This window comes from Eumetopias jubatus, unplaced genomic scaffold (assembly GCF_037043125.1).
Source record: "Eumetopias jubatus isolate StellerSeaLion01/CBP00866 unplaced genomic scaffold, mEumJub1_p1.0 scaffold_10, whole genome shotgun sequence".
NCBI lineage: Eukaryota > Metazoa > Chordata > Mammalia > Carnivora > Otariidae > Eumetopias > Eumetopias jubatus.
The window spans coordinates 74,606,314-74,620,940 of record NW_028274816.1 but is presented as its reverse complement, the minus strand read 5'-3'; the positions used below and the strand labels follow the sequence as shown (position 1 = coordinate 74,620,940).

The 14,627-nt window shown below is 42.8% G+C and overlaps 1 protein-coding gene across 1 annotated transcript in view; it reads left to right on the top strand.

Moving 5' to 3' along the window:
• The window catches only part of DNAH9 (dynein axonemal heavy chain 9), a 371,410-nt gene that overhangs the window by 55,674 nt on the left and 301,109 nt on the right, over positions 1-14,627 (top strand). Inside the window, exons 15-17 of the mRNA XM_088027042.1 lie at positions 4,392-4,527; positions 8,023-8,219; positions 8,318-8,745. Coding sequence (XP_087883168.1) covers positions 4,392-4,527; positions 8,023-8,219; positions 8,318-8,745 — 761 coding nt within the window. The remainder of the gene's footprint in view (positions 1-4,391; positions 4,528-8,022; positions 8,220-8,317; positions 8,746-14,627) is intronic.

The following is a 14,627-nucleotide window of genomic DNA, read 5'->3' as shown; positions in this document are numbered from 1 at the left end:
AGAAGAAACAGTGCAGGCTTCCACACTTCATGCAGTAAGGCTCTTCCCTGCCTTGTGATCAGGGCAACCTCGTGTCTGCTATCAAAGACGTAACTATGGATGGGAGCTCTGAGTGGTGACTGGCTTCAACCCTACCCCATCTGCCCTGCACCGGCCAGTTCTAGCCGATTGATCTCATGCCCACAGTCAGGAATAAATTACAGTTGCTATCTGGGATTATCTGTGCTTCAAAGCAAGTAACACGTTGTACTTTAGACTTTATTAATTTTATTTATCTGTTTTCTAGTTCATTAATTTCTGTTCTTTGTTCTTTATCCTTTCTTTTCTTAATTTAGTGTTATGATGCTCATCTTTTTTTTCCCCCAGCCTCCAAGGGCAGAAACTTAGGGTATAGATTTTAAGCCTTTCTTCTTTTTGAATACAAGCATTTGACATAATTTTCCCCATTAGCTGTGTTCTAGTTCCATTCCACAAATTTCCTGTGCCTCATTTCCATTGTCATTCAGTCTTAAATTTTTTTTTTGCTTGTGACTCATTCTTTAACTCCGTGGTCATTTAGAAGTGCATTGTTTCATTTCCCTGTGTTGGGGGGCTTCTCTGGATAGCTTCATGAAATTGAAATCCAGTTCAGTCCAGTTGTGGTCAGAGAAAATACTCTCTAAGATCAAAATCATTTGGAATTCACTGAGCCTAGAAAACTGTCCATCTTATTGCATGTTCCTTGCACACTTGACAGTACGTTTATTCTTCCATTTTTGGGTATAGTGTCCTATAAATATCAATTAGTTCAAAATGGTTGATAGTATTGTGCAGATCTTCTGTATGGTTTCTGAATTTTTTGTCCATTCGTTCTACCAATTATTGGAGGTGGAGTGTTAAAATCTCCACGTGTGACTCTGGATGATTGTCTAAGCCTTTAGCGCAGTCAGAGTTTTCATCAGTATTTGATGTTCTTTTTTAAAAGATTTATTTATAAAAATAAATAAATAAATAAAAGATTTACTTATTTTAGGGGGGAGAGGTAGAGAGGGGGGAGGGTCTTAAGCAGACCCCGCACTGAGCATGGAGCCTGATGTGGGGCTGGATCTCAGGACTCTGAGATCACAACCTGAGCTGAAACCAAGTCAGATGCTTAACTGACTGCGTCACCTGGGTGTCCCTTGATACTCTTTTACTACAAACACATTTATAATTATTATAACTTCCTGATGAATTGACCACTTTATTATTATGAAACTCTCTTTTTATTTCTCAGAATACTCCCTTGCCCTGAGGTCTCTTTTTTCCTGTTAATACTCTAGTCTTGCCTTCCAGATTCACCATTCCTACTCTGCCCCAGCCGTCTTCCTGCCCTTCTACATTCAACCTGTTTGTTTCCTTTGATTCGAATTTCTTCTCTTAAAGACAGTATAGTAGAGACTTACTTTCCTAACAACTCTGTTGATTAACTGGAACGTTTAGATTATTACATTGAACATAATTATTGGGATGATTGGATTTAGCTCACCATCTTGTCATTTCCTGTTTCCTTCATCTGTTTTGTTTTTCTGTTCTTCCTTTCCTACCTTCTTATTAACTTCTTTTTCATATTCTGATTTCTCAGAATTATTAAAAAAAATAAAAACTCAAGAAAAAATACTTATAGTATTTTATATTCACCCACATACTCACCATTTCCAGACTTGTTTTTTGTCTTTTCTGGAAAACGGACTTCCCACCTGTGGTCCTTTCTCTGCAGCCTGAAGAATGAAGAACCCCCTTTAGTTTTTCTTGCAGATCTAGTCTGCATTCTCTCAGTTTTTGTTTCTCTGACATGTCCTTATTTCACATTTGTTTTTGAAGGATAGTTTCATTGGATATAGAATTCTGCATAGACAGTTTTATTCGTCTTAACAAAAATTATTTCCTTGTCTCCTCCCCTCCAATGTTTCTGAGGAGAAGCCAGCCGTAATTTGTGTCTTTGTTTCTCTATATGTAATGTATTGTTTCTCTCAGGCCGCTTTTAATAGATTCTTTTTTTAATCTTTGTTTTTTGTTTTGTTTTTTTCCTGTCTCACTGTGATGTGCCCAAATAGGTTTGCTTTCCGTTCACCCAGCTCGGAGTTTGTGAGCTTCTCGAACTTGTTTTTCATCAACTTTGAGGAGTTTTTAAATCAAATTATGACACTCTTGTCTGCTAATCCCAACATCTATTTTATTTTCTGAGTCTTTTTTTTTTTTAATGTGACAGAAATTTATTTTTCTCTCACATAAAATAAATCTGAGGAAGAGGCATTCCAGAATTGGTATGGCAATTATTTGCTGAGTCTGTTCTTGGTGATTATTTCCTCTCTCTGTTAAATGTCATGCTTTCCTGCTTCTTTGCATGTCTAGTAATTTTTTGTTGTTGTTGTTCAGTTCTAATCATATTGGATGCCACTTTAGAGTGTAGTTATTATTTCCCTTAAAGACTGTGTGTGTTTGCTTTGGCAGGCATTTAACCTACCAGTGGGTCAGTTTGATCCTGTTGAGGCTCAATGTTAAGCTTTGTGAGGATGGGTTTAAAGAAGCCTTACTCTAGGGCAACCGTAACCCCCAAAGCATGGTGTTTCTGGGGTCTCAGCAGAATTCCTACATTATCTTCAAGGTCTTCTGTTATTTCTGATAGAACACGAACATTGTCCAGTACCGTATGACCACACGATCTCCGTGCAGCTTATGACAACTGTTCTCTGCCCAGCCTTACTGAGACTGGCCCTCAGGATGTGCAGCTTCATAGTCAAAGATTCAGGGAGACTCCACGATCTCCATAGCCCCAAACCCCCATTGCTGTTTTTTTTTTCTGCCCAGCGGAAGGGTGTCTGTCACTGTAGTCCACATCCCTGAGCCATGGTTTGGAAAGTGCCTCTAAGTAGAAAGTCAGGTGGTTGCAAAGCTCAGCTTAAGGATTTCCCTTCTTTGAAGGATCACATCCCTGTTCTCTAGTTGCCCCCAAAGAATTGTTTATTAGATCCAGTTCTGTAGTTACATGTAGTGGAAGGGCAGGTCTGATCTCATTCCTCTGTCTTGCTTAGAATCAGAAACTCGAGTCATTTCTTTCTTAGTTCACAGAAATTCCAACATTTTTGCTCCTTAGACCATAGTAGAGCTCAGGTGAGAGTTCGAAATGTAGAGATAGCCATACTGATGGTGTGACATTAGGGAGGAGATAGAACAACTATACAAAGCAGTCATAAAAACGAAATGTTTTAAAAAATAAAGCAGACAGACACACACACTTAATAACATCTGAGAGCAACTTGATGTTGTCAGTGTCTTATGATTTGTGTGATGATGGCTTTAAGTCATTAAGAAAATCTATCTATTTCGGAAAGAAAGGGGTATGTAATGCATTTTAGACATTTTAGAGTTTTGTCACATAAAGACAGGATCATGAGGGTTTTTTTTTTAATCCAGGGGGGTTTATACATGGAAATGTTTGTAAGGGGGTGTGCGTCGCCTACAAAATGTACTTTCTGCAAAGTAGTTAGCAGTTTGTTTGAGGATCTGGGATAAATGGAAAGTTGACGTCAGAAGGCTTGATAATGAAAATGGTGATGAGTAAGCGGGATGTGTATGCCATGCCATCAGGTCAGGGAGGGAAGGAGGGAGAGGGTGGAAGGAGGGAACACACACGTGTTCCTTTATGTGTATGCATTTTCTTTTTTTTTCTCTCTCTTTAGAGAGGGAGAGAAGAGGGAGAGGGGCAGAGGGAGAGGGAGAGAAAGAATCTTAAGCAGGCTCCATGCCTAGCACAGAGCCCAATACGGGGTTCGATCTCACCACCTTGAGATTGTGACCAGAGCTGAAATCAAGAGGTGGACGCTTAACTGACTGAGTCACCCAGGTGCCCTATGTGTATGCATTTTCTTAGTCACTCAGCATGATGGCTTTTAATAGTAAATGCCCCAAACAAAACACTCCAGCTCATTTCTGAGGACTAGCCAGGAAATGCTTTACTTGCTTGAACCCCAAATTTCTTACACCTTGAATCCTAAAGCCCTCTACCCAGAGAGTCCCTTCCTCTCTCTGCTTTAACTTCTGCCTTGATGTAGCTTCTTCCATAGCACGTCCATCTGCACTTATAAATCACACCCTGTGTCCCATTTTTCCTGGGAAAGTGGCCTGACCCTCCTTTCTCCAGGACATGATGAGACCCCATGTTCCCTTCACAGATTAACTTCGTGTTCCTTTCACTCAGTGGTTATGCCCATGAGACAGAACGGACTCGATATATATGTAATAGCAAACTTTTCACAAGAATTCTTCCCCTGCCCCCGCCCCAGTGTTGTTTTTTTTCCCATCAATGATAACTAGATCAGTCCTTCCATATTATTAAACATGGTTTAAATCCATTCTTCTTTATTTTATAGGAAAACCTAGGTCTGTTCGCAGCAGACCCAACCTCTAATATCTGGAAGACTTACGTTAACTATGTTGATGAGATGTTGCTGGATGGATTTTTTCTTGCCATCGAATGCTCCCTCAAGTACCTCCTGGAGAACACTGGTATTTACTGGCTTATGTATGCGTGTTACTACTGGAAAGATAACAGTAGCACCTGTTGATTAAAAGTCAAGCGCGATTGAGTGCTTTGTGCCTTTTCCCAAAATGTTGTGGATGCTTTGTGAATGGTACATAATAAAATAGCCAAGGTATTGAGTTTCTACACTGCTCCCGGAGAAAAGATTTCTCACTCTTGGAACTCAGGTGGTAAGCCAGGCTCTAAGATAGTGAAGCCCATAGCAAAAACAAAAACATAAGGGCCAATTCAATCTAAATAAAGCTTCGTAAAGAGGGTGAATTTGAAGCAGTAGACAGCACAGTTAGTAATGGCGGCTCCCTCTGGACTTGGCTCATGGCCATGGGAGGGGGACATTCTTTGCCTTCAAGCTTAATGTACTCTATCTCTGTAGGCTTTTGAGAACACAGGGAGGTTGTCATAGCCAGGTTAAGTGGAAGAAACAGAAATTTTTCTGTGTGACAAAGAGGCAAGCTGGGGATGAGGTAGCTTTCACAAGGAAAAGGAATGTTAAGGAGGTCATGGGCATTCTCTGAAGCTGTTAAAAAATAGCTTTGAATTTGTGATGAATAAACTGAGTTAAGGTATACAGGGCCAACCTTGGCTAGTAAGTGGTGGGATGGAAAGAGAGGAAGAGTGCAGGAAAATATTGAATTAAACCTTCACGTTCTGGTAGATTCTGAGGAACTTGGTAAGGGTCCCATTGATGAATTCATCAGAATGGAAAGGCTGAGGTGAATAGTTTGACGCCAGAGGATGAAGATGTTTAAGAGAGAGTTTTAGGACATCAAGTCCAACCCAAGGAAAGAAAGAAAATCCAGTGGTAAGATGGTTAGGTCAAGTTCCATGTCTAGATACCCAGCCCAAACAAGAGGGCATGAGAATACTGGGCTGATGATACAGGGGGAAGCAAGGCCCAGCACTGGGTGTAGCGCAGATGGGCAAACTTCCCATGGTCTTGGTAGGTGGAGTGACTGAGGTCAGAGACATGCTCTTTGTTTGCAGGGTGCTCCAAATCAAGGAGATTGGGCATCAGGAAACAGGTTCCAGGATAGTTGGCATGGTGGGGGCCTCACCTTCTAGAGCCTGGGGGCAAGTAGCCAGTGGGGGCACCGAGCACAGCCTCTGAGACTGGAGAACTGGCTCCTAGGGACCAACAGTGTTCACCTTAGTGGACCGACCAAACCTTGTCTAGTGTTAGAGGTTCATGGGGCCTCAGCCATCCTCTAGAAGATCCTAGAATTTGCCCCAGCACACTTGGCACAGGCACTGCATGGGAAATATTTCCTAAGCATAGTGACTCCATGCTTGACCGATGCCTATCCAGCTCTCCTGAGCTGGGCTGTCTGGGGTGTCCCTTGTCCTCCTCCTGTGGGAGAGTGAGAGGGGGAGCAGGAGGGTAGAGAGAACGTGATGGTGGTCCTTCAAGATTGCCATAGTGACCTTCTTTCCATGGAACAGGCGGGAAGGAGAAATGTACTTCCTTCACGATATAGAACGTGCAGGAGCTGGACTTCGCAGGTGCCTGAACCAAGGAGCTCTAGAGGAAATTTTGAAGGCGCTGGTTCTCTAAGAGGGGAGGACAGGGAACCTAAGAAGGGTAGCCTCTGAGAAGAAAAGCACAGTGACCCTTTGCAGTAGCCTAGCTGGACAGCGTTATTCTGCCAGCTCTCCTTCAGCATTTCCACCTTCCTGTGCTCGGTGAGGCCAACACCATTCCCACGGCTTGGGCTGGACTCCCTGTCACCTCTTAAGATGTAAACCCTGCCTAGGTTCGATGCTCCCCACTCTGTCCAGGAATGCTCTTCCCCTTCTTAACTCCGAAAGTGACTAACTTGTACCAAGGTGGTAGAACCCCCAAGATAGTCTGGCTTGTATGGTAATGATGATGTCATTGCATCAAACCTAGGCAGTCGGTTCCCACAGCAGCACACGGGACTGAAATCTCATGGAGTCAAAATGGTCTCATGATTCTTTTACATCCTATAAACTGTATGTAACCCGATCTATTAATTTATCAGTATCTCATACATATAGTAATGCAGGGTATATCATGAATATGTATGCAAATCATATTATAGGCATTTTAAAAAACTATTCCATGATAGTAGGGTAATTTCTGTGCAGTCCCTTAAGTCAAATATGCATTTGGTGGGATGCTCCTGAATCCAGTAATACAAATTTATCAGCCCCACAATTTTGAAGGCAAGGCCCTGGTCTTACATAGCTTTGAGGATCCCACAGTTATCTCAGTTGGGGTGAATGACGAAGCTATGGTAACCAAAACTCCATCAGTAATGTGGCTTTACAGGACAAAGAGGTCTAGCCCCCAAGTTCTAGACCGAGGGGAGTGCTTCCGGTTAGCGGACAGGTGGTTCCACCACGTTCTAGGGCCTTGCTCTCATTTCTGTGGTTGAGCTGGGTCACCGCCACATCCTGGCTCTTGTCCATGAGCGGGGAAAAGAGCGAGTGTAGGGATGGCTTCCCTGCTGCCTCCAGGGCCACAGCCCAGAAGTGGCAGCCATCACCCTTCTCCATGTCCCACCAGTGAGCCAGGCCTATTGCCAACCTGACTGCAAACAGGGCTGGGAAATGCAGCACATACCCACTCTTATCTCTGCTTCTGGGGAGGAAGGGGGTAATGGATTCCGAGGGGTTTCCACCACCCACAGCAGCCAGCACATCACGGTCTCCCAAATATTTCCACAGTCAAGGAGACCTACGAATATAAGCGGTTATTAATAAAAGTTTAAGCACTAATCTTGTACTCGCAACATCTTGCTCCCTGTTATATTTTGATTTAAATTTAGCAAGGCAAGTTAGTCTAGCAAGGAATCAGGGACCTGTTAATTATTTATGCCGTTTTTAAATTTTTTATCACTCTAGGACTACAGAATTAAAAGAAGTTCTGTTTTCGTGGAAAAAGATCAGAACCGGCAGGGCGGTAACCTTGTTTTTCCTGCCAACCCAACTACTGACAAGCGCGCCACAGTGCACCTAGTGGCTACCGATGGGATTGCATGGGTTGTGCTTAGGGAATAATCAGCTGCTTCTGAGAACCGAGCTTTACAAAATCAACCTGTTCTCACAACTAGAGGCCATTTGGCCCACCTCGCTCCCCCGACCCAGGCATTTGGGAATATGGAATGGGAATGGCTTGGGTTGTTCAGTCACTGGGACGTGCCCTCCAAGGACAGGAGGGTAAATGTCCTGCAATGCCCAGCACAGCCCAGCGCAAGAATTGACCTATTCAAAATGTCAGTGGTTCCCCTGTTGGTAAACATGGCAAGACTGTTACCTTCACCTTTTCGGGGAGGGGGAGGGAGAGAGTTAGCAAATTTTACATTTCCATTTTCCTCTACCCAAACAGGTGATAGCAAGGAAAGAAATGTTCTGAGCGCCTTAAAAAAATGGCTGCTGCCCTTCGCCCATTTTAACCATTCTTCTTTGTTTGGTGCGTACGTGCTTTCCTTGTTTTTCAGAATGTAAGGCAGGCCTCACCCCGATATTTGAAGCCCAGCTGAGCTTAGCCATACCAGAATTAGTTTTCTCTCCGCCCCTGGAGTATGGAGTGAAGGGTGGTTTCTATGACGCTGTTGAGGGTCTGGTCAGCAGCATTTTTGGAATATCGTCTCTGGTGCCACGGCTTTCCCCCCAGAACGGCTCTCCCCACTACCAGGTACTGAATCAGCAACCACCCTGCCTTCCAGCCCAATCTGCAAATTTCTTGCAAAGCGTGGCCATAACCAGCCTGCTGTCGCCTCGCCCCTCCCCCAGGTGGACGTGGAGAGCATGGCCCCTTTGGCAAGCATGAGGAGCACGCTCCTGGACAGGGTTCAGAGCATGATGGCCCTCTGCTGTGGCTACCGGAATGCCTTCAGCCAGTATTCCTACCTCTACGTGGCAGACCGGAGGGAGCTCCTGAGCCAGTTTCTGTCCTACGGGCGTGTCCTGACCCCCGGGGAGATGGAAGCCCACACAGAAGATGGCATTCCAGAGAATCATCCTCCCCTTCTCCATCAGTTTAAAGCACAGATCGACTTTTACGAAAGCCTCTACGGAGAAGTGTGTAGGCTGGAGCCCATCAAGGTGTTCGACGGCTGGATGAAAATTGACCTCCGACCCCTGAAAGTGTCTCTGCTGAATCTAATTAAGAGGTGGAGCCTCACGTTCAAACAGCATCTCGTTGACTATGTCACCAACAGGTAATACCGTTATTCTAGTGTCTTCCAGCCTCCCAGGCCGTTGGGGACGCCATGTTTGTCATCTTCTTCATATTTACCCCGATGATGGGTTCATTGGTTCAGTTCAAAGTGAAAACAGCTGGCTAAGGTTCCAGGCCCTTGGACACCGGTGATAAATTTAGTTCTGCCCTTCCCTCGGTTCACCAGACGGGGGTCTCTTTTTGTTTTATTTTCCATTTGGTGCCCCACGTGTGAAAAGCACTCAGTAGATGGTGAATAATGTTCTCTGCGATAATAGCAGATCCGAGCTCCCTTTGCAAAACACTCTGACTGTGAAATCTCTTTAAGCCTGGGAAGTGGCTTAAAGGGGGTCTGATGGGCCTCTTCCATCTTATTTCTACCACTTACTCCTTGTCTCAGATTATCCAGCTGTGCCATGTGCAAGTCACTAAATCCCCACATGCCCGATGCCCGTGTGTGCCATCCTAGCCATGGGGCAGACTGGATCTGCAATGATCTGTTCCCCTGTGCACCTCGACTGTCCAGTGCCAGGCTCTCCCAGCCAGAACATCGGCCTCTGGGTAAATGGGTTGGTGCACGGTCCCCCAGTCATGTCACCTTTGCCTCGCCCCACAAATCTGCCACTGTCAGAATCTCAACCACCACCCCCACCTGGAAGCCTGCGGGGGAGGGGCGTCACAGTCCCTCTGTGTAGCCCTCGGCCTTTGGGTGTCAGCTGTGCCCAGGAGAGCCAACCTGACCCCTTCCTTGAGTTGGGGGTGGTCTTGCTTAATGCTACCACTACCCTGCTCACTGATCTAGCCCTGGGAGCAGAGAGGAAATACCCCCCCACCCCCATCAAGGGTGCAGCTATTTGCCAATGAATTTAAGAGACTTTGTGAGGATAATGGTCCTCCTGCTCTAGGAAAGTCCGGGAGATGTGGGATGTTTTAAGTGGATTTTCCAGGTGTTCTGGACGAAGGGGCCAGTTTTCCACATTCACAAGAACTTTGGCTCACTGAGGAACTGAGAGGCAAGAAAGGGAAGCGCTGGGAGGAGGTGGGGCGGAAGCAGAGATGTCTCTGAACATAGCTGCTCCGTGGTCCACCTCCGCTGATAGGTCTGGCCATCCAAGGACACGCAGGCATGTTGCAAAATGTAGGTCTTATTATTATTTACATGTGGCAGGGCCAACCAAGACTCAGTGGAAAATGACTGCCATTGGAAAGGTCTTTGGTTGCACTAATAGATTCTAAGACGACAAGACACACCATGTCCCCTGGGGCCACACGGGGAGGCACTAGGGTCAATCAGGCAGAGGGAACAGAGGGAAAACAGAAAACATGGGCAGGAGGCTTCACTGTGCTTTCCATGGAACAGAATTGTCAAGACAGGGTCAGCCGGATGAGGATGGACTCTCTTGAATGATTTCAGCAGGCTCTGGGGCCAGAGGGACTGTCTCTAGTTTTTTGGTTCCTGGCCCCGGAGTGATTAGAGCAGGTGGATAGTGGTCTGGAGTGTGAGAGCCAGATGGAGGAGGTGGTTAGAGACATGGACTCTGGTTTGATTAGTTTGCATAGGAAAGGCATGCTCAAAGGCAAGTCCCTTAGCGCCTCTAGGAACAGGTCAGCCAGCCCTGGGAGAGGCTGGTTGGGGGACTGCCCCCTCTCCAGGTGGGGTAAGACCCCAGAGGCCAGCATCAGAGTACATGGCTGATACAGGACATAGTGATGGCAGTGGCCAGGTGCCTCTACCAGGTACGGCTTCATAGGATCTCCTGGTCAGTGTAACAGGAGAAACACAGAGTTCTTGTCCTTTGACACTACTTCCTTATCCCTGAATGGAGACAACGATGGGATTCCTCTCAGGTGCCTTCCAGTGTTGTCAGTGTAGTGGTGTCTCACTGTGGTCGGTATTTGACATTCCTCTGATCATGAATAAAGTGGCTCATCTTTTTATGTTTCTGGTGGGTTTCTGTGTTGCCCCTTCTTTGCACATACAAAGAAGCTCTTGCCCACTTTTTAGCGGACTTCGTTTTTTCTTTATGATATTTAGAATCTTTTCTTTTTGATATTTGATATATCCTGGGTCAGTCCTGTGCTAGTTGTATATATTGCAAATACAGTCTCGCATTGTGTGGCCTGACTTCCCACTGCATTTACAGTATGTTTGCATCATCATGTAGCCCAATGTGTTCATCTTTTTTGTTGCATTATTTTGTCTTGTTAAATAAATCCCTTTCCACCCTGAGAGCCAAATGATGCTCTCCTAAAAGATTTGTGGTTTTATCTTTTGCATTCAGTAGCCCCTTGTCTGCTGTTGCATTGTATGACAGAGTCCTAATTACTCTAGTTTTGCCCTAATTCTCAATATCTGGCAGGGCAAGTCCCCGCCTTGTTCATTGTCATTAAGACTGTCTCCAGGATTCTTGGCTCTTACTCTTTTACATAAATTTAAAAATCCATTTGTAGGAGAAGAGATGTGTTGGGATTTTGGTTATATTTGCAGTGACTCTAGTTCAATCTGAGGACAATGGGTCATCGTTACACACTGAGTGTTCCTGCCCAAGAACACTTCCATCTTTCCATTTCTGTATGCCTTTAATGTCTTTCAGTGACATTTTGTAATCCTTACCTTTAAAATAAGTCTCATGTCTTTAAGATTCATTCCTAGGCATTTTAATTTCGGGCTTCTAGTATAAACGATATTTTAAAATCTTATTTTCTGTGGAAATGGAATTGATTTCTGCTTATTGATTTTGTATCAAGTATCTCTGCTAAATTAACTTATTAATCGCAATAACTTAGCTGTGCACTCTTCTGGATTTGCTGTTACATAGTCATCTACAAATTTATAATAGTTTTATTTATTCCTTCTCAGTGTTGTTGTTTTTTAAATGCATTTTATCACTATTTTTTTCTTGCCACCCTGGCTAGAAATTGAGGTTTGATGTTGAATAAAGTGGTAATGACAGGTAGCCTTATCTTGTCCGATCTTAAAGGGAAATGCTACAACATTTCACCACTAAGCATAATTTTTGCTGTGAGGTTTTATTATTTTTTTTTAAGATTTTATATATTTATTTGAGAGAGAGAGAGCAGGGGGAGGAGCAGAAGGAGAGGGAGAAGCAGACTCCATACTGAGCACGGAGCCCAATGTGGGGCTCGACCCCAGGACACTGAGATCATGACCTGAACCAAAATCAAGAGTCGGATGCTTAACTGACTGAGCCACCAGGCAACCCTTGCTGTGAGTTTTTGTGGATTCCATTTATGGAATTAAAGAATTTCCCTTTTTTTTTTAAAGTTTATTTATTTTTAGTAATCTCTACACCAGTGTGGGCCTCGAACTCATGACCCCTGAGATCATGAGTCACATGTTCTCCCAACGAGGGGCCCCTAAAGAAATTCCCTTCTATTCCTAATTTGTTAAGGGGATTTAACATAAACGGAGATAACATTTTATGAAGTGCTTTTTCTAACTCCGTTAAGATAATTCTGTTTTTTTCCATCGAAATGTTAAAGTGGTGAATATACTGGTTTCTAATATTAAGCCAACTGAGTGTTACTGAGAAAAGCCCAAAAGCCCAACACAAAGTATTATCTTTCCCAGTATCCACTGATTGATTTTTGTTTTCAAATATGTTTATTGTTGACGTGTCTCTGTTTGAGACTGGGATTGGCCTTCACTTTTCTTGTACTTTCTCTGATCTTGCTCTGTGGTTTTGCTAGTTTCATAAAATGAGTTAGGAGGTAATCCTTCCTGTTTATTCGCTGGAAGATTTAGTGGTAAGATTGGAATTCTCTGATCCTTGAAGATTTGATTTAAATCTCCTGTTGAACATCTGGGCTTGGTGTTTTCTTTCTGATGAGATTTTTACTTATAATTTCTCTAACGGTTATAGGGATATTAAGGTTTTCTGTTCCTATTAAGTCATAGTTGTCTAGGAATATATCCACTTCATGTAAATCTTTAAATTATTGTCATAAAATTTATAATATTATCTTATCTGTTTACTCTCCCCAGAATCTATGATTATGTCCCTCTTCTCATTTCTATTCATGCTTTCTGACTACTTTGATTAATCTTGCCAGAGATTTACAAAGAACCATCTTATAAACTCATTGATCCTCTTTATTATAATTTAATTTCTATTTCAATAATTTCTTTTATGTTTATTATGTCTATCTGTTCCCTTGGATTTATTTTTTTCTTCTTGGAAAAGTTAAGATTGCTACTTTGCTTCTTCACTTTGAGCTGTCTTTGTTAATGTAACAATTAAATTTATGAATTCCCTTCTCAGTGCAATTTACCTATGTCTCACAGTTCTTAGTATGTAATATTTCCATTATTATTTAGTTCTAAATATTTTTAATATCCATGATGATGTGTTATATATATTTGATATTTCCAAACATAGGGTTCTTCTAGTGATTTTTTTAAGGTTTTAATTTTAATTCCAGTTTACTTACCATACAGTGTTTTATTAGTTTCAGGTGTACAGTAGAGTGAACAATTCTATACATTAGTGCTCAGCACAACAAGTGTGCTCTTTAATCCCCATCGCCTATTTCACCCATCTCCCCACCTGCTTCCCCTCTGGTGACCATCAGTTTGTTCTCTCTAGTTAAGGGTCTGTTTCTTGGTTTGCTTCTTTGTTCTCCTTTGTTTGTTTTGTTTCTTAAATTCTGCATATAAGTGAAATCGTATGGTATTTGTCTTTCTCTGACTGACCTATTTTGCTTAGCCTTATGCTACCCAGCTCCATCCATGTTGTTGCAAATGGCAAGATTTCATTCTTTTTTATGGCTGAGTAATATTCCCTTTTGTATATAGACCAAATCTTTTTTATCTATTCATCTATCGATGGACACTTGGGCTGCTTCCATAGTTTGGTTACTATAAATAATACTGCCATAAACGTAGGGGTGCATATATCCTTTCAAATTAGTATTTGATATTTTGGGGGTAAATACCCAGTAATGTGATTACTGGATCACAGGGTAGTTCTATTTTTACATTTTTGAGGAACCTCCATACTGTTTTCCACAGTGGCTGCACCAGTTTGCATTCCCACCAACAGTGTAAGAGGGTTCCCCTTTCTCCACATCCTCACCAAGACCTGTTGTTTCTTGTGGTGTTGATTTTAGCCATTACAAGTGTGAGCTGATGTCTCGTTGTAGTTTTGATTTATATTTCCCTGAGGATGAGTGATGCCTAGCATCTTTTCATGTGTCTGTTGGCCATCTGTATGTCTTCTCTGGAGAAATGTCTGTTCATGTCTTCTGCCCATTTTTAATTGGATTATTTGTTTTGAGGGTATTGAGTTGTGCAACTTCTTTGTATATTTTAGATACTAACCCTTTATCAGATATGTCCTTTGCAAATATCTTTTCCCATTCGGTACATTGTCTTTTAGTTTTGTTGATTGTTTTGTTCACTGTGCAGAAGCTTTTTATTTTGATGTAGTCCCAATAGTTTATTTTTGCCTTTGTTTTCCTTGCCTCAGGAGACCATATCTAGTAAGATGTTGCTATGGCCCATGTCAGAGAAATTACTGCCTGTGTTCTCTTCTAGGATTTTTATGGTTTCATGTCTCACATTTAGGTCATTAATCCATTTTGAGTTTATTTTTGTGCATGGTATAAGAAAGTGGTCCAGTTTCATTCTTTTGCATGGAGCAGTCCAGTTTTCCCAATACCATTTGTTGAAGAGACTCTTTCCCATTGCATATTCTTGCCTCTTTTGTCGAAGATTAATTGACCATATAATCTTGGGTTTGTTTCTGGGCTTTCTATCCTGTTCCATTGATCTATGTGTCTGTTTTAGTGCCAGTACCATATTGTTTTGATTACTACAGCTTTGTAGTATATCTTAAAATCTGGGATTGTGATACCTCCAGC